Source organism: Cololabis saira, chromosome 15, assembly GCF_033807715.1.
Source record: "Cololabis saira isolate AMF1-May2022 chromosome 15, fColSai1.1, whole genome shotgun sequence".
NCBI lineage: Eukaryota > Metazoa > Chordata > Actinopteri > Beloniformes > Belonidae > Cololabis > Cololabis saira.
The window spans coordinates 1721649-1747190 of NC_084601.1; the positions used below are offsets into that span (position 1 = coordinate 1721649).

Consider the following 25542-nt stretch of genomic DNA (forward strand, 5'->3'; position numbering starts at 1 on the left):
CTATATAAATAAAATTGAATTGAATTGAATTGACACCACCTCCACCTTTAAAACTAAACTTAAAACTTTTCTGTTTAGTAAAGCCTATAGTTAGTGTTTAGTAAACCTCTAGCTGGTGTTGGTAAATCTCTAGGTAGTGTAAACTCTAGTGTGTTAGAGTCAGTAGTCATAGTTGCAGCTATAGAACAAAACTATAATAGTTAGTCTCAAATATAGCTTCGCGGTAGATATGTTGCTATAGGCTTATGCTGCAGGGGGGCACCGACATGATCCACTTGCCGGTGCCTCTCACCCTTCTTCTCCTCTCCTTTTCCCTGCCTCTCTTCTCTATTACCATTTTTATTTATTATAAATATCTCATAGCTATCATTTTGTCCATCGTTCCTGTAGTTTCTTGTGCCGGCCCCCCTTTTTTCCGACCACTGACAGCTTGAATAGGCTGACCAAAGCCAAGGCCAGTCGGCCACATCACCTCACAAGATGGGCCTCATCTTCCCTCTTCCTGCCCATCATCTGGTGTTCAATTAAGAAGAAGGAAAGCTGGAAAAATCTGGATCAATTTACAATTGAAACTTGACTATAGGTGAGAATTTGTTTACTTCCCTTTAATGGACAAGGCAAGTTTATTTCTATAGCACAAATGAATAACAAATACATTAAAACATAAATAAAAATGATTTAAGATTTAAACAAAAAAGTACCAGTGCAGATATAGAGCTTTATTCAAATGCACCTGAAAACTGGTGAGTGTTTCAGCTCATCTGAGGCTCTCGAGGAGTTTGTTCCAGACATGTGGAGCATAGAAGCTGCAGCTTCTCCATGTCTGGTTCTGACTCTGGGAACTGATAAAAAATGAAAAGGTCACTGATGTGTTTTTGGTCCTGGACCTTTCAGAGCTAGACCAGATCAGAACTTTAACCCTTGTACCGTCTTTGGGTCAAAATGACCTAATTCTCCTATCCTTCTTTCCTCCTGCTCTCCCCTTCCTTCCTTCCTTTCTCCCATCCTTATTTTCTCCCTTCATTCCATCCTTCTTTTCTCCCATCCTCCCTTCCTTCCATCCTTCTTTTCTCCCATCATCCCTTCCTTATTTTCTCCCTTCCTTCTTTTCATTCTTCCTTCCTTCCTTCTTTCCTCCCTTCTTCTCTTCCTCCTTCCTTGACCCGAAGACAGCACAAGGGTTAAAGTCTGTCCTCTGATGGACAGACAGCCAGGTAAAGACGTGTTCATTTGCAATAAGCCTCTCCTGACCCTAACAAGAAACATTTAGATTTTATTTTGATACACTTAAAATGGCAACATACTAAAAGACTGTTTTGGCCAGGTTTAAAAAAAAAAAAAAATGGATTTAGGGACATTCAGCCAACAGTCTCTCAGTGCCAAACCGTCTGAGCCTCACTTTCAGAAGTCTCCCCATCACAGAGCAACAGAGCTTCATTACTTCATGACCGGTGCTCGTTCATAATAAAAGCAAAGACGAAAACAAGAAAATCTGAAGTCATGTCACTTTACTTAATGTGAATCTTTAATTCTGAGTGCAGTTTACCAGGTTTTATTTGTACAGACTCAAATAAAAACACCAAACGAGTTGAATCATGCAGGTCAGAAAAACAGCTACACAACATCAAAAATAACACAATACCCATACTCAATAATAATAAATATACACGGTCACACTCACACGGGGTCAGTTGAGTACCAAAAACAGTAACAAAGATCAGAAATAAAGACATCTGAATGGCTTTAGTCTGGGAAAGGAGAGGATGAGTCACAAAATAAGAAGGACAATGTGTATAAACCAGTTGTATCTGAAGCTGCCGTCTCTCCATCAGAATTCTGTAAATGTCGTCCAACAGATCTGGTCTTGGTTCTGGTTCAGCTCGACAGGCAGAGACACCGACATGCAGCATGAAAGACGCCGTCACGACACCGTGACGGGGGCCATGTGACCTCAGGCTGTAACCGAGCATCAGCTGATGGAATGAAAGGAACAACTGTCTGAAACTTAGTAATAGAAACAGATATTTGTGGTATTTGTGCTTCATATTTCGTTGCTGAGGTGTGATGAAAAGTGCGACTCTGTTAACAGAAAATTAGGTGACAAAAAATGAAAAGAATTTTTCTCTGATCAACAGTTTGACCACTTTCTCTGTTAACTGGACACATTTTACTGTAGATATAAATACAAACCTCTGCTTGAACCACTTTAGAACCGGAAATTAACTATGATCCCAGGCAGTAGGGTGTAACATTAAATTGTATAATAATCATAACTAATGACACCGATCTCCCGGCTGCGGTCAGTGCAGCGCCGTCAGGGACAGATTCCTCCTGGTTACACGACCCTCATCCTCCACCAGCAGCTTGAAAATGAAGAGTTGCACCTGACCACGAGTCCTCGCACATCAACCAATCAGAAAGGTTACTTATAAAAACTTTATATTCTCTTAAACCATCTGCTCCCCGGGGACTCCAGTCTCTTCCAGTCGTACCGTGGAGCAGGACACAGGGAGCAGGGAGCTGACGGACGTACCAGGGGGAGAAAAAACTACTTTTTTTTGTTTTAAATGGTCGTACCAATAAGAATCCAATCAGTGACATCATAACCCCCCAAGTCTCTGATTGGTTTGTTTAGCTCCGACATCATTGATAGCTAACCTTTAATCCAGCCAGCAGGCTAACAATCGCTAACAGGTGTTAGACTGTAAATATAGATCAATGGGATGTGTTTTAAGCGTTGATTTGAGATAAGAGAACCAGGCTCTCATTTGTACCGTTAGTGTGTCTGTTACTAGTGAAGCGTGTTAGGGAACCGTATGATACGGTGCCCGCCATTGGTGAAAATTAAAGAAACACTGCAAATAAAAAGAAACGCCGCTGCAAATAAAAGAAACGCCGCTGCAAATAAGTAACGATGCAAAATATAAAAAAGCCACAACGGAAGTGAACAGTAGACCACATACAACCTGACAATAAATGTACATAAAGGGAAATAATGTGCAATATCTTTCATTCACTGCAACGTGCAATTATATAAATATCCCTCTGTTATTTTTTTATATACTAGTATTTATTATTTATTTTTCTTCTTATTATTATTATTGTATATACCAGTTTACTGTTTATAGTGTTATTATTATTGTGTTATTACTATTTCTATTGATGCCTCTTGTTTTTTGCACTATCCCCTTTGCTGCTGTACACTGCAAATTTCCCCTCTGTGGGACTATTAAAGGATTATCTTATCTTATCTTATCTTATCTAATTACCGGGGACTATTTTTGCTGATGCACCGGTGTTTTTTACATGAGAGGAGAAGAAGAAGACGAAGAGGACGTAAGTGAAAAGGAAGAAATAAGAAGAGCGAGGAATAAGAAGAACAACGATTGAGAAAATAAGTGAAAAGGTTATTGTTCAACGTTGCTACGTGTAATTTTTAACGTGCAACACCGGTGCATCGGCAAAAATAGTCCCTGGTAATTCACTTCCGTTGTGGCTTTTTTATTTGCGTTGTTTTTTTATTTTATGTGCAGCGGGGTTTCTTTATATTTGCAGCGTTTATTTTATTTGCAGCTGCGTTTCTTTTTGTTTGCAGCGTTTATTTTATTTGCTAAGCGTTTATTTTATTTGCAGCGGCGTTTGTTTCTGTTTGCAGCGTTACTTTTATTTTCAACAATGGCGGGTCTCGGCCACCGTAGTATGAGGACTGTTAGTGTGTCAGTCAGAAAGTTATCACTGTTAGTGTACGAGGAAACGGTTGAACCAGCCGGTCAGACGTGAGTTGGTGTGGACGGTTGTCGTGGCGGCTCGTAGTTCAGCGTCTCAGAAGAGTCTAACCGTTAGCGTGAGCGTTAGCCTGCTGGCTGGCCGGGGAGTCTGCTAGCAGAGCAGGAGCAGCTCGTCGTCGCTGCTCTCCGTCTTCCCTGTGGCCTCCAGGCAGGCATCGGGGATCTGGGCCGTGTGGACCATCCCACAGTGTTCACAGGTGCCGTCCCGCCCCCCCCGGCCGCCGTGTCCACGGTGGTGGCGGGGGGCGTGTCCGGAGCTGGAGGGGCGTGGCTCCAGCAGGGGCTGCCGCACGTCGCTGACCAGGGAAGAGGTGGAGTCAGAGTCAGAGACGGGGATCAGCAGCTCCACGTCCTCCTCGTCCTCCCGGCTGCCTCGGCGCTCCGCGCTCTCGTCGCCGCCTCGTCCCGTCTCCAGCTGGCGGAGTGGGCTGTGATTGGTCCAGGTCTGGTTCTGCTGGCTCTGACTGGTTCTGGTCAGGTTCCGGGCCAGGCGGTGGAGGTTCTGGGCCAGGCGTTGCAGGGTGGAGGTGGACGGTGGCGGGAGCTCTGAGGAGTCTCTGTGACACTCCGGGTCTGGGTTGGAGGTTACCACGGTGACGGGGCTGGGGGGGGGCGGAGCTTCTCTCCCGTCGTCACGGCCGTGGTCTCGGGTCGGCGTCGGGGTGGCGGTGGGTGCAGACGCTGCCAGAGAAACCACGGCCTCTACGGCCGAGGGGGGCGGGGCTTTCTGGGGCAGAGGGGCCACGGGCCCCCCCACGGCCCCCACACCGCGCTCCCGCCCCCGCTCGCTCTCCGTGTCCGTGTCGTCAGAATCCGGAGACATCAGGTCCGAGCCAGAGCTGCCGGTGCTGCCGGTGCCGGCGCTGTCGTCCAGATCGGCGGAGACCAGAGCCAACGAGCCGGACCGGCGGGAGCGAGAGAAGGTGAAGAGTCTGCGCCACAGGTTGCCATGGCGACCAGAGGAAGGGAGTCTGAGGGAGGTGAAGCCGAGCTGAGACCGCACGGCCAGACGGAGGTTTTCCAGGACTGATGCCTGAGAAGAGAAACAGTCAAATAAAACCCATCAGAACCAGGTTGCGTCACACAGATTAGGGCTGGGCGATATATCCAGATTTTAATATATATGGATATATTTTCAAACGAGATATGGTACGAGACAATATCGTTTATATCGATTTGAAACTGGGGGACTGGGGGAGTCCCTGACTCCCCCAGTCTGGCCCTCGGCAGGAGGGTCCCCCCTTATGATCCAGGTCCTGGTCCAGGTTTCTACCCCCCTTATGATCCAGGTCCTGGTCCAGGTTTCTACCCCCCTTATGATCCAGGTCCTGGTCCAGGTTTCTTCCCTCCTAAAGGGGAGTTTTTCTTGCCACTGTTTGGCTTAAGGCTTTTCTCCCACTAGGGGAGTTTTTACCTGCCATTGTTTATGTAATAACTGCTCGGGGGTTTATGTTTATGTTTATGTTCTGGATCTCTGGAAAGCGTCTAGAGATAACATCTGTTGTATTAGACGCTATATAAATAAAATTGAATTGAATTGAATTTAAAAAAAAATAAAAAATTATGATATAGCTTATTTTGTGACAAATTGACTTGAATGTTTTATTTGAGATTTTCACAAATGTTTTGTTATTTGCACAACTGTCAACCTCAGTGGAAAAGTCTGCCTGTTACTGTCTACATTGTATTAATTGTACAGTGTATTTTAATTTAATTGTTATGCAGGAAAGGGATATTTGTTTTATTTTATTCAAGAAGCATTTTTATTCTATATATGCAGGCAGTTTATTTTTATTTCATTTGTTTTATACATTTTGATATTGTGCAGACCTCTGATAATAAATGTCTGTGTGACATTTGGCACCAGGCTTTGTATTAAAACTGACTGTTTTTTTAAGGTTTTGCCTCAGAAAAAATGAAGCTAACAGAGATGCTATGCTATAATGCTTTGGGGGAAACCCCAATTATGGCACAGAAAAAATATGGATATATATCGAGTATCGCCATTCAGCTAGAAAATATGGAGATATGACTTTTGGTCCTTATCGCCCAGCCCTAACACAGATCCTCACACGTCTGTTTTCACTCACTGCCACATCCATTTATTTTCATAAACTAGACTCTGTTGACTCAGTGATTCACTGTCCCAGAAGATCGGTAGAGTTTGATCAGACTAAAAGAAGCCTTTATCTGCTCCGTCACTGGTTTAAGAGATTTTGCATAGATTAGAGAACGGCTCTACACATTGGAGAGGGAAGCAGTGCAAAAAGCAATCTTTTGTTCTCAGAGAAAGTGTTCACACAAATAAATAAACATTTAGACCTTCATACACGTCTGATAAAATTAGATTTTCCTAAAATGACAGCAGCTTCAGCTTATTCCACTGATGTAAGACGGTATTCATTTTAAATTCTACTGAGGCCTCTGGTCGCTATGACAACTCCATCATTGTAATTTTGAAGAGGAGTTGCTGATTCTTCAGAGAAGGTGAAATACTATACAGGACTGTCTCAGAAAATTAGAATATTGTGATTTTCTGTAATGCAATTACAAAAACAAAAATGTCATACATTCTGGATTCATTACAAATCAACTGAAATATTGCAAGCCTTTTATTATTTTAATATTGCTGATCATGGTTTACAGCTTAAGAAAACTCAAATATCCTATCTCAAAAAATTAGAATATTCTGGGAATCTTAATCTTAAGTAAGCCATAATCAGCAATATTAAAATAATAAAAGGCTTGCAATATTTCAGTTGATTTGTAATGAATCCAGAATGTATGACATTTTTGTTTTTTTAAATTGCATTTCAGAAAATAAAGAACTTTATCACAATATTCTAATTTTCTGAGACAGTCCTATAGATGGATGTCATGGTGACACTACTGCTCATTCCTCTGCTCGTCTTAAGTTTTAAGAGAGATTTTTTTAGCTATGTCTATCAAAAATGCAATCCAAACACAATATGTCAGAATGTCATTAAACCTGGTGGAGACGTGGAGCATGGGAGGAAGAGGAATGTATCGGACTTTTTGGGGTTAAAGGTTGCCTTTACAAGGAATGGGCTGTCCAAGTGCCTTTGTAGGTTTTAAACAACGTGATCTGGCAGCGTCAAGTCAAATCCACTTCTCATAGACCATTATTATCCATCTATGGACAGACGGCTGAATTTGTACCTGGTTCCCGGAGCAAACTGGGAAATCCTCCACTGGTGGGATCAGTCCCTGAGCAATCAGCTGGCCGTAAGAAGGAGGGGCCTCCCTCCTGAGCAGCTCTGCCTCCACTCGGGACAGCTGGGTCTCAAACGACCTGCAAGCAGGAATAACATTTGAATCTCAACGTACCACAACTGGAATCACAATGACTGCGTTTCCATGCATCAATAACCCTTTTAAAACCCCAATATTGGCAATAACCCGAATTTGCACGGCCATGTAAACACCAATAACCCCTTTGAATAACCACAATTTGCTCATATTGGGGTTTTTTAAAACCCCAATATGAGCCCTGGGTTACTCCTTTTAAAACCTGAATATTGGGTCATGTAAACACCAAACGGAATATCCCCATCAAACGGAACAGGAATTTGTTTTCTGCACATGCTCTGTTCACAAGGAATCCTGGTCTTTTGAGTCCAGGAAGTTCTTCTAAACACGGAGAAACACAAGACCAGGAGGAGACTAATCACTTCATAAATGGAATGAAGGATATGAACATTTCTGCATTTGTAGACGGTAGAAAGTACCGGGATAGAAGATTTACAAGAAGGAGAGAGAAAAGTTGCACGAAGCAGCATTTGTTTTGAATTTGGATACAGGAAGAATAAGCAGAAATGATGTTAATTGCGTCATGACGTTCTCCGTGCGTCACTGGTTTGATCCAGATATCCCAAATGATTAATTACCATATAAACGGAATATTCTGAATGTTTCAGTAACCTGAATATTAGCAATAACCCCAATTTTGACTGTATGTAAACGTAGTCACTGAGAGGGTCTAACCAATCAGAAGCACCGTCTGGAACATGTAACGAATGCTCCCAGATGTTGTTACCTGCGTTCAAACATGCGCAGTGAGTAGAGTTTGCAGGTGCAGCCGAGGGCGATGACCAATAGGAGCCCACAGATCAGGCTGCCGATGACTGCAGCTGTAATTACTCTGGTGGGAACGATGACGGGGCAGCTTTCCTCGTCGCTGCCGTCTCCGCAGTCGTCCTGCGCGTCACAAACCCAGGACTCAAACACGCAGCGGTTATTCTGCAGAGATAAAAAGCAAAGAATTCAGCTTTTCTTTCAGGGATATTGGTGGTTTTGAGTGAAGAAACACAAGCTTATGTGTAACTATTACATTGTTCCATATTGGGGAGCTGATTTGTTTCAACATCTTAATTTATAAGTTACGAGTTGCAGAGACTTTCCAGATGTAGATACTAAATTCCTGTTGATATATAGTCCAATCTGAGATATAAAATTGATTTGAGGTCAAAGAAACGGATCAACCATTTACTGGTGTCCAACCAGGAACTGGTCACATCAGAGATTTTAAAATAGTAATGAATTTATACAAACACAACACAAGCAGCTGCATCATTCAGGGGAAATATTTCATGACCATCAAGCAACTAAGCTAAAGCTCCAAAATACAATCTGGTGAACAGGGGCGTCGCCAGGTGTAATCCCTTATGGGTTCTGAGCCCAAAGGGGCCCCCGCGTAGCGGAGGCCTAAACTGCGTGTGCGTGCTTTGCGCGCGCACGCGCAAAATTTTTGGGATCTTACGGGTCGGATCGGTTAACTTTGCATGACTTTAAGTCGTTTAGAAACAGATTGACAGCCACAAGCAGCTTCAATGATTATAACAAAAAAGACCATTCCAGATCAGCAGATGAATGCATAGCACAGGATAATAATAACTGCAGGGTGGTGAATAGTGCAACAGGGCAAAGCTCTGTGTATTCCCCTATTCAATTTTAGATAATATAAGGAGTAAAAACTGAATGAGAAACGATAAAGCCAAAGAAAGTGTCATGACAACAATTATAATTATTATCCTCCTCATTTCAAGAAGAAAATAGCTTATCTACAAGTTCACAATAATTAATAACTATAGCTAGCAGCTTGACAAGCTTACAATACATCACAGAGCTTTTCAAGCTGCTATTTTCTGCAAAAGCCTTTCCCTCCTCAATGTAAACAAAATGTAACCAAGTGTAATGCATAGAGTAAAGCTTTTTAATTGACTTTGTACCAGTGAATCTGTACTGTCATGAAACTGGTCTGTTCCTATGCAATTTCTTCTAAAACATTATTCAAACAACTACATAAACAAATACAAACAAAACAAACAAATACACTGGTTGCGAGCGACGCGGCGTGATGCGGCTCGCCGTTTTGAGCTGGACTTTTGTCGCATGCCCTTCTATTTTCTTCCTCTCGCTCGCTTTGAAAGCCGGTTGAAAGTTGAAAAAAAAGTTGAAAGCGCTGTAGGAAACATTCATTTCAATACAAGAACCTCAATAAAGTGGCAGCTGCTGGAGGGAGATCGCCAAGGAGCTGGAAGGTTCTGATAAAATAATAAGATATAATAAGAATCTTATCTTAATCTTATTAGGGCTTAATTTGTGCCGGATCCAACAAGATCTGGTACCTATTTGATCATTTCTCGTGTCCTCTGCTTTTTCCCCACATCCCAGTAATGATCTGACATGCTGACATGTTTGCTGCTTTAACACCACGAACACGCCGCTCACTCCAGCTGTTCCTGTTTGATTGCGTCACCACACGCCGTTATTTTGTTAGTTTTTTTTCCCACTTTGGTCGGACGTTAGACCTGCTTCTATTTTCTTCCTGCCGCCTGCGTTAAATGTCGGTTGAAAGCGCTGTAGGAAACAGTCATGATGAGGAACGGCTGATCCAGTTAGTTGAAATGAGAAGTTATCTCTATGATTCCTCCTCATTTCACTACAAAAACCTCAATAAAGTGGCAGCTGCTGGAGGGAGATGGACAGGGAGCTGCAAAGGGAGCGCACGGGCGGTTGGTGGGGCGAATAAAAGGAGAGTCTCGGGCGGGTGAATAAAGGCAGATTTATGGTTCCGCGTAAAATTGACGGCGTAGCCTACGGCGTAGGGTACGCGGTGACGCGCCCCATTCGGTCAGTGCGCCGCGTACCCTATGTCGTAAGGTCTGCGTTGGTGTAACGCGGAACCATAAATCAGCATTTTAAAAGGCGAGTCTCCGCTGTCAATCAAAAGAACGTGGTAGAACGTGGGGCCGATAACGCGTTCAGTGTGGAGAGAGCGCGTCCGATGCCACGCGAGGCGGCCGCCCCTTAGGGCAGAGGGGGGGGCCCTCTACTTTGAAATGTTGTTGACATTGGGTTTTTATAACCCGGAAACCCGCGCCAGCGTCGCTACTGCTGGTGAATCAATTTACTGTTCAGCTAGAAAAAAGAAAAATCTATTGTTTAACGGCAAAACTTCATAGACTGAATGAGAACTGGGTGGATGAATGATGATGTGCTGGGAATCAGTCGTATGTTACATCTCAAACCAAATCTGCCCAATAATGCCTATGCATTATTAAAGCAGATACAGGACTGTCTCAGAAATTTAGAATATTGTGATAAAGTTCTTTATTTTCTGTAATGCAATTAAAAAAACAAAAATGTCATACATTCTGGATTCATTACAAATCAACTGAAATATTACAAGCCTTTTATTATTTTAATATTGCTGATTATGGTTTACAGTTTAAGATTAAGATTCCCAGAATATTCAAATGTTTTGAGATAGGATATTTGAGTTTTGTTAAGCTGTAAACCATGATCAGCAATATTAAAATAATGAAAGGCTTGCAATATTTCAGTTGATTTGTAATGAATCCAGAATGTATGACATTTTTGTTTTTGTAATTGCATTACAGAAAATCACAATATTCTAATTTTTTGAGAGAGTCCTGTGCTATTGATCTTGGTTTGGACATCATTATCTGCTCAGGTACTTAGTGAGGCCATAGTTCCCTTAGACGACTAGTACGTGCTGCGCATCGTGTTTACTAAAGGCAGTAAATGTTGTGAAGCACCTAATCACTTTTTGACTTCGGTCTGTCCGGCTTATGGGTAAATTCTCGACTAAAAGTCCATGTCTTTAGTCCTAAGGGAGCCCTAATCAAGTCCTGCTTAAACCCAGCTGAAAAAGCAGAGATGCGTGTGGTGCTGGATTGCACTCATTTGCAAATTTTTTGCATGACAGTCTAAATGTGGCTACTATTCCCTGAGGAAGAACCATCTCTGTGTAGTAGAGCTCTTTTGAATGGAGGAGGGGAACAAATGAATTGTAAGAAGAAAAAAAAAGCAACATACTAATAACTTCCAACCCAATCTAGTGTTTGCATACGCGCCGTCACACCTTGCAGTGAAAGTTTCCAGGCTGGCAGAAGAAGCAGTTCTTTTCGTCCGAGCCGTTGGGGCAGCGGTTCTGGTAGTTGCAGCGGTCTGATCGAGGATAACAGGCTCCGTTTCTGGAGCAGGGGAACTCGTCCTCCTGGCAAGATGAACAGTTCAGCTCATCCCGCCCGTTGGGGCAGTGCCAGTACCCGTCACAGCGCTGCTGCTCCGTGTAACAGCCCCAGTTCCCTCCACAGGGAACCTCCCAGGGCAGGCAGAACCCGTCCACCTGCACAATAACAGAGACAGCCACGGAAACAGGTCAGAGAAAACCCACGGATGCAAAAGAAATGAAAAAGTATGACTCTTAAAGATCTCTTAAAGATATATAATCTCTTAGCACATGCGAAATTACAAACTAAGATAAAAAAAAAGGAAATTACGAGAATAAAGTTATAAAATTACGAGAATAAAGTCATAACGTTGTGAGAATAAAGTCGTAACATTCCGAGAATAAAGTCGTAACATTATGAGAATAAAGTCGTAACATTACGAGAATAAAGTCGTAACATTACGAGAATAAAGTCGTAACATTACGAGAATAAAGTCGTAACATTATGAGAATAAAGTACTAATATTACGAGAATAAAGTCATTATGAGAATATAATTTATGAGAACTCTTAACAGGAAGAGCATCTTCTCCATGTGTTAAAATGAGGAATATTGAGCATCTTGTAAAGTTATATTAATATATTTATAATACATTTAATATTACGACTTTATTCTCAAAATGTTACGACTTTATTCTCGTAATATTATAACTTTATTCTCGTAATTTCCATTTTTTTTGGTCTTAGTTTGGCCCTAATACTCCGTCGTATGAAATAGCACCCATCCAAGTAAAAAAAAAAGAAAATGATCTTAAACAAATCTTAAATACCATTATTCACAGTGATGAGTCAAAACTACTAAAAGTGGAACTTCACACAGAACCATAACAACAGATTCACAGAGCCCGTCTAGATTCAGACGACAGCAATGCACCTGATAGGTGACGTTGAAGCCTCTGGCAGCGTTGATCTTATCAGCGTAGAAGTGAATCCTCAGCTGTCCGGATGAAGAAACCACTGCGACTGGTGCTCTGGAGTCGAAGGCCGTCAGCACCCTGAGGAGACGGCGTGGGTTCTCCTCCAGACCGTCGTACACCTTCACATAATCACCATAACCAGTGCCGTCCAGTTTAAAGTCGGTGAACCGCAAGATGACCTGCAAGAAGGGGAGAAGGAGCGGTCAATTAAGGTTTTTTTTGTTTTTTAACGGTCACATAGAAGCTCAAAAGAGATTTTCTTCAACCGTCTGCCATCTCATATTTACCTTACGGTGGTCTCCAGTGTCTATCAGCCAGGTACAGTTACTCCCCGGAGGATAAAAATCAGGGTAGTTGGGAGAGCTGAACGAACCATAAAAGTTCCTTAACCACTCTCCACATGTGGGAACATCACAGTCGATCTCATCACCAAGATCCTGGAATAAAAATAAAAAACAGTGTCAGAGATGAATTTGACATTCAAGGTGAATTTAATCCCGACTGTTGAGCAGAAAGAAGGACCAAGTGAGACAAGTGAATTTCAGGCGAATGGATTTGGATGTAACGGACAATAACTGTCCCTTGTTGACCTGTGGTTGAACTGTGGGAGAGATGAGTATTGTAAGCACTAGTGGGTTGGCTGTTCCTGTGAACAAACTAGGGGTGTAACAATATATTGTGCCACGAAATTTCGCGATACAAAAACGTCACAATACGTGTCGTGGAGGTGACAAACTGTATCGCGATATTGGGTTATTAATATTAATCTATTGCGCCTCGACCCGCGGACCAAATCTTCCTCCGCTCAGAAGAAACTAGTACCGTTTTGGTCCCGATCACGGGACTCTTGGGGATTTTGAGCTCTGAACTTTTACTGATGTAAGGCTGGTGTAGAGTTAAGCCTTACCTTATTAAATTAAACCTTTTTGGGGTGGTGAGTAGGATAAACACGGGGAAACTTCTGCTGAGTTCCAGTGTACTTTAATGTCCCTCAACAGCGTAGGATTTTAGAACATCAACACAGCACCTAGTGCCGTACTGTGGCGTATCACTCCGCCCAATCTAAAACAGACTAATCACTACAGATAAACTGACTAGTGTCATTATAGTCCCTGATTTACATCACAATATAAAGAATATATTTATAAAATAAATCAACCCTGAATTACCAAAATAACCTTAACAAAAATAAATCTCCTCTTACACTTATAAGGTGAGCATGAATCAATCTTTTTTATGATGTAAAATTGTATGTATTGATTTACTTTTATTTATTTAATTTTAGTTGTTAAATTTGTGGAAAAGAAAAAAGTCAAATCATACATGAGAGAAACTATTCAGTTTGTGGCTAAATATTTGTACTTGTATGAAACTGAAGATCATAATGCAAACCTGACATTTACTTTTAGTTCAGTTTGTGGAAAATGGTTGGCCTGGCTTTTTCTTTAAAACTTAAAACAGTTATAAAGCATTACAAACTGTAAACAATAGGGCACACAGCATTGTTTTGTATTTTGTATCTTTCAAATAAAAGACAATTTTTTCCAGTCATATGTTCCTCATTCAAGGTTGTTAAAAAAATACTGCTATAATATTGTATCGTTATCGTGACCTCAATATCGTGGATAGTACCGTATCGTGAGATTAGTGTATCGTTACACCCCTAGAACAAACTGACTGAAGATCCACTTTATTGCTCTAAGTCAGACATTCTCTGTACTAAGACTTCTGGAAGTAAATGAGCAAAACTGGAAAGAGCAGTTGTGGGAACTGTAGCCCTGTGACTCTGCTGGATTAAGTGATTCATAATTTGAACAACCAAAAGGGACAAGATAGGACACAACGAATAGGATTGAATCCACGCATTTTAATGTCTTTATGACAGGCCAATAAGTAAACTTGTCCGTTACCTGGCAGTCAATGCTGCCGTCGCAGCGCAGGCTCTGTGGCAGGCAGGTGTAGATGCGGGTGTAGCGGGACAGGCAGGGGAACTGGTTTAAGCTGCAGGGCTGGAAGGAAAATGGCGAGTCCACACACAGCTCCTCATCTGAATTGTCCCCGCACTCGTCCATGGAGTTACAGCGCCACCAGTCTGGGATGCACTTCCCATTAGAGCAGTGGAACTGGTCCACGTCGCAGCTAGAGGCCTCGGGTTTACCTAAAATCACAGGGTTTTTATTTTCAGTGACATGGCAGTAGCTTAACACTGCAGAGTGCTCTCTGGTGTGTTCTTTTTCCATCCCTGTTCAGGAGATTTACATCAACCTCTAATCCTGAATTACATCACCGTGGTCTGTTCAGTAAACAAGTGTTATGCAACAACCGTAAGAGACACCAGAGCTGCTGATCAAAGGGAGGTCAGAATGAAAATGCTGCTTTAAATTACTGCTGCGCGGAGAAATGTGTCAAATGGCTTACGCAGCACAGCTTTACAGACTGAACACGCCATCATACCAGTGATGTAGGACAGGCGGAAGCCCTTCCCCGTCAGACTGTCATCGGAGTGGAAGTGAATCCAGACGTGGTCCTGGGCTGAGACGTAGGGCGGCGGCAGGGACGACCCACAGACCCGGAGCCCGTCCAGGCTCCGGTAGCTGCTGATGGACATCCAGTCTGACGTGCAGCGATGGGAACCCTGGAGGTCAAAGTCCTGGAAACTACAAGAGGAACAAAATATTCACTTATGGTCATGGCTTGAACTTAGAATTTTTATAACATTTCTTGTGGGAAAAATATGATTCACTGTGTTTCCATGCATCAATAACCCTTTTAAAACCCCAATATTGGCAATAACCCGAATTTGCACGGCCATGTAAACACCAATAACCCCTTTGAATAACCAGAATTTACTCATATTGGGGTTTTTAAAAACCCCAATATGAGCCCTGGGTTACTCCTTTTAAAACCTGAATATTGGGTCATGTAAACACCAAACGGAATATCCCCATCAAACGGAACAGGAATCTGTTTTCTGCACATGCTCTGTTCACAAGGAATCCTGGTCTTTTGAGTCCAGGAAGTTCTTATAAACACGGAGAAACGCAAGACCACGCCACACTTTTGGAATGAGGAGGAGACTAATCATTTGAACATTTCTGCATTTGTAGACGGTAGAAAGTACCGGGATAGCCAGAATTAAAAGAAGATGAGCGAAAAGTTGCGCGAAGCAGCATTTGTTTTGAATTTGGATACAGGAAGAAGAAGCAGAAATGACGGGAATTGCGTCATCACGTTCTCCGTGCGTCGCTGGTTTGATCCAGATATCCCCAATGATTAATTACCATGTAAACGGAATATTCTGAATGTTTCAGTAACCGGAATATTAGCAATAACCAATTTTGACTGCATGTAAACGTAGTCCTTGTGTTTATTTATTTTTCTGAAATTAAAAATAAGGTCAAAGTACACATGCATTAACTTAGATGAGTAACTCTGTATTCCTAAGTTCCAGCATGTCTTAACTCGTGAAGATTTCTTAACCTCCTTAAAGCAATCTTGACTGATTGCAGCTGGTAGCTAATCTGAGCCAAAATAAAAAAAAGGGTTTGGTTAAAAACACCCAGGAAAGTCAAAGAAGCTCAGTGCAGACATGTATCAAAGATTTAGACAAGTCAGGAATGTCTCTCTGAACCATTTTTAAACAACTACAGGGACGTTATACAAGTGTAAACCATTTACCAAGACAATCAGTTCCAACCGCTGCAGGGAAGTCAGAAACAAGCCGTAACAAAGCACATAAAGTGGAAGCCGTGAGAGCGGCAGTGCGTTTACAGTCAGGCTTATTTTACACTACTTTGGACTGTGTTCCCAACCAACAAAGCAGCCCCTGCTGACAAATGTAACTAACATTTGCAAGAGACAACACTGAAAATAAATCTTTGAAGACATTGCTTGTATTCAGATGAGAAAATAAATTATACGGCCACAACTACCAGAGGTTTAATTATGGCTGAACATAAAGCATCCAATATCAACAATACAGAACGTGCTGTTGGTGGTCACAGCATCTTAGTCTGCCATTGTTTTGCTGAAATGGAACTACTTGGCTGCACAAAAACTGCAGAATAATCAAGGACCTAGACTATCCACATGCAATGCTTTTAGAAAAAAAAAAACAAAGACAAAAAACAGAAGCTGCATGATGCAAGTCTGCAGGTTTCAGTCAGCATGTCAGGACAGAACAAGTAGAAACAGACTGCTTAAGAATGACTTGTTAGAAAGGGATACCAGGGAAAGGCCTCTTCTCTCCCTTAGACAAGAAAGAAAACGATAGAACGACTCAAGTTTGCCAAATTAAATCTGAACAAACCATAAGACTTTGGGAAAAATGTATTTTAGACAAAAGTGAAGATGTTGGGACAATGTCAAAGTAGGGGGAAAAAAACAAAACACACACAGCTCATCAATAAAACCCCCTCACACCCAGTGTTGTCATGGAGGAATGATGATTTTAGCTTGTTTTGCAGATACAGAACCTGAGCATCATTGAGTCAACCATGAGCTCTTCCGTATGCCAAAATATTCTAGGATTAAATGTGAGGCCATCTGTCCGACGACTAAAGCTTGGCCATGATCCCAAGCAGACAAGCAAATAGCAAGTAAAATCGCTTTAAGGAAAAATGAAAAATATAAATAGCAAGGTGTCGCAATAGCCCGGCCAAAACAGTAAGCTCAACACCGTTGAAATGTTGAGACAGTACGGTACAATGACCTGAAGCAACACGGGTCCAAAACCCAACCACTAGAACGTGAGATGGATGTTATACAGAACTGATCACTTCAAATAACTGCAGGTATTTATAGGGTTTTTTCGACACAATGCTTCAAGATTTTGACTATAAAAAAAAAAAGAATATTTTTTTAAGAATAATGATAATTGTTATTTATCGGTTTACCTAGTTTTAAGACCTGGTGAGAAACATTTTTTTTTCTTTTTTTTTACGTATCCCTTGATTAATAAAACCTTATAAATGAAAGAGGATACATTTTAAAAAAAAACTTAAACTTGTTTTCAAAAGTAAAGTATCAACAATGTCTACCTCTTGATTAGTGAACACACAAAACCCAACTAATTGAAATGATTAAAATGTTAAAATAGTGGAAACAGTGTGTGTCTTACCTGATTGTGATGGAGTCTCCAGGTCTGGCTCGGATGTTCCAGCTGCAGTTTAGTCTGGTTGGGTACTGGAAAGGCCAGCCAGGACTGGTGATGACGCCGCTGGACGCCCGCAAGAGCTCCGCCACATCACCACAGGCTAGGGGGGGTGGGAGAGGGACAGGTTGTTGGAATTGAACTGCAGACATTTGTCGTGGCAGCTGTGATGTCATGGGTGTGATTGTGATCTCACCGTTAGAAAACCCAGACACATAAACGTTGTCATTCCTCTGAGAAGCAGCGATGCATCCTGGAACACACACAGGGCAGAACCCATTAAAAACAACAAGAATGCCGTAACAAAAAAGCTAAATGTAACAGTTATCTAATTTATCTCAAGTCTGATCAGCTCAAATTTGATTCACAGTAATCCACAGGAAACCGATTCCCTCTCCATCCCCTTTGCACTGAACTAGAAGCTGAACTTGCAATGTGATAGCAACGCAAAACAAAAGCCAACATTAAGGTGCTGTCTCTAATTTTTCCATAGGGACGTTCCCCAGTACCCCAAACTCTCAGGTCTTCAGAACTGTTTGCCCACGAGTACCAAAAGACTTTTCAACCATTACCTGGCAGCTGATGAAAGTCAAATTATGTGAAATCAGTGGCATCAACTGCCAAAATAAAATAAAGAGATTGTCTTTTTCAAATAAAGCCATGCCAAACTGAACACACAGTTATTTTTAAACCCAATGCAATGAATTCCAATTAAACTTTTTTTAGATAGGCACAAACTGATGATTAAGTGCATTACTAACTGAAAAAACAACAAGATTCACTCCTTTTTATCTTGAGATTGTGTGACACAACTATATAATTTCTAGTTTTATTACAGTTTAAAAATAATTTACATAAATAAAAAAAGGGAACTAATCAAAAACATTTTTTCAGATGATTTAGGTTGCATTTCTATTCAGATCAATTAAAATTATATGTAGAACTTATTCATATTAAAACAAGTAAGACAAGGTATTGACAATGTTTTATCTAAACCCAACATTTACAAATATCCCTGATTGCTTATATAATTTAACAGTTACCATACATAACCAAATACTAATACTAACAATATAATAATATACAAGTAAAATATGTTAAGTAAGCTAGTATCTGAAAACTGGTCAACAATGAAACATTTTGATCCACACAAGCAAAAATAAAACATAAAAAAGTATCATAAATGAGCCGAAAAAAATAAAATGGTAATTCTGGTTGATATTTAGTACGCTGTTTATTAATGCATCATCTTTGGGGGATAGCAACTTTTCTGAGTGACACAATTTTTAAATTCAAGCCTGAAAATACAGGCTGTGCAACCAGGCAGTTGGCTGATCAGTGATTATCTATTTTTAAAAGCCATCAGACCTTTGGCTCTGTGGCTCCGATGTGATGGGATTATGTCAGGAGACTTGCACTGACACTGAATAACCTCTGTTGTTTAACGCTCACATTAACTTTTAGCAGAATAAAAACCAGAAATAAATTACATTAAAATCAGGCATCATACAAATGAGGTGCTACTTTTATTAATTGAACACCTCTGTGTCTGCTGTCTACATCTGTTTATATAGTTGTGAACCAGTCTGCCATTGTGTCTGTATCTCTCCTTTCTCTGTTCTTCATTCTCTCTGTCTGTTCTCTCTTTTCCTGCTCTGCCCAGTCTGGCCTTTGGCAGGAGGTTTCCCTTATGATCCAGGTCCTGGTCCAGGTTTCTTCTCTCCTAACTGGGAATTTTACCTTACCACTGTTTTTCTCCCACTAGGGGAGTTTTTACCTGCCATTGTTTATGTAATAATTCCTCGGGGTTTATGTTCTGAGTCTCTGGAAAGATCCTAGAGACAACTTCTGTTGTAATAGACGCTATATTTCATTTCATTTTTTATTTATTCCGATCATGGAAATATGCAAACAAAAAAAAACAAAAAACAAACAAGTAAAATGACAACACAATCAAAAGCATATTCCATAACCAGAAAGGAGCAGGAAGAAGAAACTCTTATTCTACCTGCCCCTCCCTCAAAACTAAACTGAACAATAATAACAGATGGTCTGCACAATTACTTAGTTAACATCACAAAGAAAGAAAAACAAAAAAATCTAAGATATATTGTCTGTCTCCATACGCATATATTATAAATCTTAACTATTTCATCCATACATGCTATTTTTTTCTCTTTAAATTTCTTTTTAAACAGAAATGTTTATACAGCCCTTTAAATCATAATGTAATGAATTCCATAACTTAATTCCAACAGCAGAAACACTCATCTGCTTTAAAGTTGTTCGGGCAAATAGATGTTTAAAATGAAATTTTCTACAACTATCTTCATTATTTGAACTGAGAGTAAACATGTATTGTAAGTTTTCTGGTAATGCTTTACATTTAGCTGTTACATGATTGTGAGTGTCTGTAATTTAACCAAATTTAACCAAAATTGGGTTATATAAATAAAATTGAATAAAAAAAACAAACAGTTATTTCAACAACATGTTTGTGCTAAAATCCATAAAGCCAAATAAATAAAACCCATCTGAGGATTACACAGGCTTGAGCATCACTTCATTTAATCAATTTGAATATACAGGACTGTCTCAGAAAATTAGAATATTGTGATTTTCTGTAATGCAATTACAAAAACAAAAATGTCATACATTCTGGATTCATTACAAATCAACTGAAATATTGCAAGCCTTTTATTATTTTAATATTGCTGATCATGGCTTACAGCTTAAGAAAACTCAAATATCCTATCTCAAAAAAATTGAATATTCTGGGAATCGTAATCTTAAACTGTAAGCCATAATCAGCAATATTAAAATAATAAAAGGCTTGCAATATTTCAGTTGATTTGTAATGAATCCAGAATGTATGACATTTTTGTTTTTTTTTTAAATTGCATTAGAGAAAATAAAGAACTTTACGACAATATTCAAATTTTCTGAGTCAGTCCTGTATTTCAGGGGGAACTAGAACATCTGTCCAGGTGTTTTCCAGCTGCAGCAGCGACTCACCTGCCAGGACGAGCAGGCAGACAGCGCTCCGCCTGCAGCCCGAACTCAGGGCCATAGTGACCCACACCAGGGCTGATTATTGATGAATCTGATCGATGATGATCCAAGGAATCCAAGGTCACTGGACCGACACACTCATATCCGCTGGTGCTGAAACAGACGGGTCCGAGGTTCTGCTGGGACTGTCACTAAAAGCATCGGGTAGATTAGTTCCCCCCGTTCCCGTCCCGACCAGTCCTGCTGAACAAAGCCCTGAGCCCCGCTAGCCCCGCTAGCTCCGCTAACCGCTACCAGAGCAGAAACCCCCGCTCAGTAACGAGCTTCACCAGCAGGACCGCCTGGACAGCTGGGTGTTAGTGTGCTGAACCCCGGGGAACTGATCCCGGTGCTGGTGCTGGTGTCGGCTCGGAGGAGAAATCACCAGCTGGGAACTCCACATGCTAACGGAGCTAAACTCAGCTGCCCGTCCTCCACACACGACCACCGGGGACCAGGGGGCCGGGGCAGGGCTAAGAACCGGTCCAGTAGGAGTCACTAGGAGCAGAAGGGCAGAGCAGAGAACCCCGGGCCCGGTTCTGCGTGTCGGTGTCGGTGCCGCATCTTCACGCTGCTAGCCGCTAGCCGTTAGCTTTAGCTCCGACCAACAACAGAGGAGAGAGGGACGTCAGAGCTCCGCCCACAGCGGACTGACGTCATCAATCACATCTAAAACACTGTTGATACATCAGTTAATTTTTTATTGTTTTTCTTTTTTTAACATAACACAACGAATACAAATCAATGCTACACGAGAACAGTGACATTAATGAATGAATGAATGAAAGCTGGGAAAACATAAAATAACACATAAGTCAAAATAGTCAAAACAACAAAAAATAATAGATAAATAAAACAAAACAATGTTACCATGTTACCATGATTTCAGTATCATATTACATATTTATATTACATATGTACACATTTACAACAAAGAAAATAAATATTGTGAGTGAACAAGTGACTAAATGATGTGTGGAAACAGCTGGTGATTGTTAAAGCTCTTCATCCTCCCTGTTTCCTGTAAAACCATATTTTTGTACGGCTGTTTGAACCGTCTCATGCTGACATTGATAATGATTGTAGTGTACATTTATAAGTATTGCCCAAACCTCCACACAGTCATTTAAATATGGTAAAACCAGTGAACAATAGAGAATGTGGAGTGATTTGTGGTCCAGAATATGTTTTGCCTTATTGATTACTGAGATGCTTCTTGATAGTTTGTTTTGTACATGTTCTGAGTGAGATTTCCAGTTTATTTTATCATGGGTGGGATTAAAATAAATAAAGAAAGAAAAAACATCATACACAGCACAGCAGACAGAGGCACTACTCTCCTCCAGGCTCTTCCATTAGATGATTTAGGTTCTCATTTTCCATGTAGTCAATAAAACAACCTCAAACTTCCTCAAAGATGTCCTGTTTGTCCTTGATGATGTATGTTATCCTTTTAAGCACAGTGACATCTCCTGGAACTAATTCTTGATGCTTGGTTTGTGTGGACTCTTCCAAGACATAGCAATAACCCTCTTGGCTAATAGTAAACTAATATCAATAAACCAACGCTCCCTTCGCCTGTAGCCTACGTGTGACCATCCTGATAGAGTCCCAGCAGGAAGAGTTGGGGTTCTGGTACGATGGAGATATCCAGTATTTTCTGAATTTCCAGTCCTACCTCCCTCCAAAACTCACATCAGTTCACTTGATACTGGGAATGTATTTGATTTTGCATCCTTTTTGAACAAATATGGTTTAAATTGTCATGTAGACATTTTATTTTTCCTTTGAATGTATATATTGTTTATATTTCGTAATTATATATTTTTTACTTTTTTACCCTTCCCTGCATGTGTGTGTTAAGTACTGCTGCTGCACAAAGTGAATTTCCCTATTGAGGGAGAAATAAAGGATAATCTAATCTAATGTAATGTCCCTTTGACTCTCATTTCCTCCTGCATTAATGACTTCCCCTTGTAAACCCTATTTATTTATTTATTTAGCTTTAGATACTTATTTATTTACTTATTTATATCCTCTCCTTAAAAAAACATCACTGTAGAAAACCATCACACCCATACACAGCACACACGTGCACATACATAAGCACACTCATACACGCACACACCTGACCTTGGTTGTTCTGTTCTGTCATTTCTATTCTGTTCTGTGTACTGTTTTGTTTAACTGTTTGTCTTGTTTGTTTTCTAATGTAAATTAAAAAATAAATACATTTTTAAACAGTTCTCTAATGTAGGGAGATACTGAGACAGCACTTCCTGTGTTAGTTATTGAAGATTTTGGGTTATTGGATAAGAAATGTAATAAGTTTATACTGTAAGTGCTGTCTTTAAGTCGAGACCATTTCATGACTATCAATGATGAATATGAATATACTGAATATTATGAATATAATGACTATCACAGAGCGTTATATTCTGACACTTCACAGTCTTTAAGTTTATCACTAGAAAAAGCCCACTCCAATTTTATCAAATGGCTCATTCCCCCCAAAGTCAAGGAAACTCATTTTAAATTGATCATTAAAATGTATCCAACCGCTGAAATTTTGAGACAAAGATTTAAATCTGGAGTTGACCCCTGTGCTTTTTGTAATGAATCGGAAGAATCACTTGATCATGTTTCTGTGTCCTGTCTCACAAATCTTTTGGCGTGAAATTAGAGATTGGCTATCTTTAAAAATGAACTACGTCCCAATATTAGAAATCTCAAATATTATTATTGTTTACATAGATACAATTGACGAATCAGTGTCTCTCTTGGTTAATGTCATTCTTTTACTGACTAAATATCATACACAGTTGTAGGTGGAGAAAAATGAAGCCCTCTTTCCAATGTTTTTTAAATGATTTCAAACGTTTTTTTGTCTCTATAAAAAAATGAAATGTCGATGCTATTTACCTTACTGTTTTTGTTATTATTTTATTTATGTTCACCTTATTGTTGTGTATGTCTCTTGTTATACCTCCCAAAATATGTTTTTATTCTCTTATATTGTATTGTATTTGCTCCACAAGCAGTTTGTATAAATGTGTTTTTTTGTTTATAAATTGTGTTTAATTAAAAAAAAAAAAGTCAGTTCATGTTAATGTTCTAATATATATGTTTTACCTTTGTACAATATCTTATTACAATATATATTTCATGTTTGAATAATATATAATTACTTTATTACTATATATATATATATATATATATATATATATATATATATATATATATATATATATATATTACGTTATGAAAAAAATTATGTTTACAATATATTTATATTGTAATAAAGTTATCAAGTATTGTACAAATATAGTTGTTCGTTATGAATTGATTAATAGGTATTGTAATAACCTCATAAACATGAAAAACAATATTGTAATTACGTAATAACATATTGTACAGAGTTGAAAAAGATGTTGTTTTACAATACATTTTCATGTTATAGCTGATAACAACTGTATTTTTCAGATCTACGCTTCCGTACATTTGTAATAGTAGCAGTCACACAACAAATCTCCTTTTCACTTATTTTTTCCTCATGTGTAATTTTTCCTTATTGGCTTGTTTCATTCAGAGCTGTGAACCAAAACAGGGAAACAAAATAAAAAAACAGAGTAGTGTTTACAAGTTAGCTTTGTCTCACATTCTTACGAAATGTACGCTCAAAAAACGTATGTACTTCTGTGAACGAAATATTTAAACATGTACAAGCTTGTCTCTGCCCACGCCACAGGCTCTGTTTTCATAACGGCACATATGGCGTCTGCTAATGCAGCGTTTTACTCTCTGGACAGCAGCTGGAGTTTCTCTCAGCTGTTCTATTGTTCCTTAGATTTAAGGCCCAACACCCAGTAAAAACCCCCTTTAAGTGTCCTCCATCTGCTGTCCTCCGTCCCCACCCACACACCACCCCTCCATCCTCTCATCCAGTCATCTATGCAGCAAAGAGAAGCTGGAGTCACACCAGTTACATCTTTAAAGTTTAAACCTGCTTGCTCAGTGATTGGACTCCAGCACTCACATTTACATTTATTTTCAGTTTTGGAGCAGTTGTTCTAAAACAAAGAAAACAATACTCTAGATCAGGGGTCGGCAACCCAAAATGTTGAAAGAGCCATATTGGACCAAAAACACAAAAAACAAATATGTCTGGAGCGGCAAAAAATTAAAAAAGTCTTGTATAAGTCTTTTATAGAATGAAGGCAAAACATGCTGCATGTATCTATGTTAGTTATAACTGGGGGAAGATTTTTTTTTTCCATTATGCATTATGCACATTTCAACAAAAGTCAAAATGTTGAGAAAAAAGTCAAATTGTCGAGAAAAAAGTCGAAATGTTGAGAAAAAAGTCGAAATGTTGAGAAAAAAGTTGAATTGTCGAGAAAAAAGTCAAAATTTCGAGAAAAAAGTCAAAATGTCAAAATTTCGAGAAAAAAGTCAAATTGTCGAGCAAAAAGTCGAAATGTTGAGAAAAAAGTCGAAATGTTGAGAAAAAAGTCAAAATTTCGAGAAAAAAGTCGAAATGTTGAGAAAAAAGTAGAAATGTCGAGAAAAAAGTCAAAATATTGAGAAAAAAGTTGAAATCTCGAGATTAAAAAGGAAAGGAAAAAGGAAGAAAAAAGAAAAAAGGAAAAAAAAGAGAAAAAAAGGAAAAAAGAAAAAAAGATGTAAAAAAAAGAAAAAGAAAAAAAGGAAAAAAAGAAAAAGAAGAAAAAAAGGTCAAACATTTTTGAAAAAGCTCCAGGAGCCACTAGGGCGGCGCTAAAGAGCCGTGGGTTGCCGACCCCTGCTCTAGATTGAACAAAATAACATGAACACTACAATTATAAACCCATAATGGATGGATTGTTAAATAAAGCAGATTCAATGAAACAGACTTATCATTTAAGTGGTAACATTTTCATCATCTTTGCCTAGGATGCTTTTCTTTTTTGCCCTTTAGCAGTTCTCCACATGATCCCACATAATTCATTCTTCCACACTTTTCCACCTTTATTTTTTCTCAATCGGTGTGAAAGACAGCACAGCAACTCAATGAAAATATTCAATACACAAATTGAGA

The 25542-nt window shown here is 39.8% G+C and overlaps 1 protein-coding gene across 1 annotated transcript; it reads right to left on the reverse strand.

The window, feature by feature from the left end:
• Positions 1-1507: 1507 nt before the first annotated feature.
• On the reverse strand, positions 1508-21093 carry lrp12 (low density lipoprotein receptor-related protein 12). Its single transcript, XM_061742076.1, has 11 exons — positions 20430-21093; positions 17611-17667; positions 17382-17517; positions 14717-14919; positions 14173-14420; positions 12550-12699; positions 12220-12441; positions 11197-11463; positions 7846-8048; positions 6969-7101; positions 1508-4821 (listed from the first exon to the last, which is right to left on the reverse strand). Exons 1-11 carry the CDS (start codon positions 20482-20484, stop codon positions 3880-3882), a joined length of 2616 nt encoding a protein of 871 aa, XP_061598060.1. The 5' UTR covers positions 20485-21093; the 3' UTR covers positions 1508-3879.
• Between the last annotated feature and the right edge of the window lie 4449 nt (positions 21094-25542).

Bases quoted from the DNA above. Each gene is read 5' to 3' on its own strand.
- lrp12 (XM_061742076.1), bottom strand. From the start codon at position 20,484: ATGGCCCTGAGTTCGGGCTGCAGGCGGAGCGCTGTCTGCCTGCTCGTC. The intron at 17,518-17,610 runs GTGAGATCACAA...CACCCCCCCTAG, and splicing joins TGTGTCTGGGTTTTCTAACG to CCTGTGGTGATGTGGCGGAG. The intron at 11,464-12,219 runs GTGCATTGCTGT...GTTATTGTGCAG, and splicing joins GCTTCAACGTCACCTATCAG to GTGGACGGGTTCTGCCTGCC.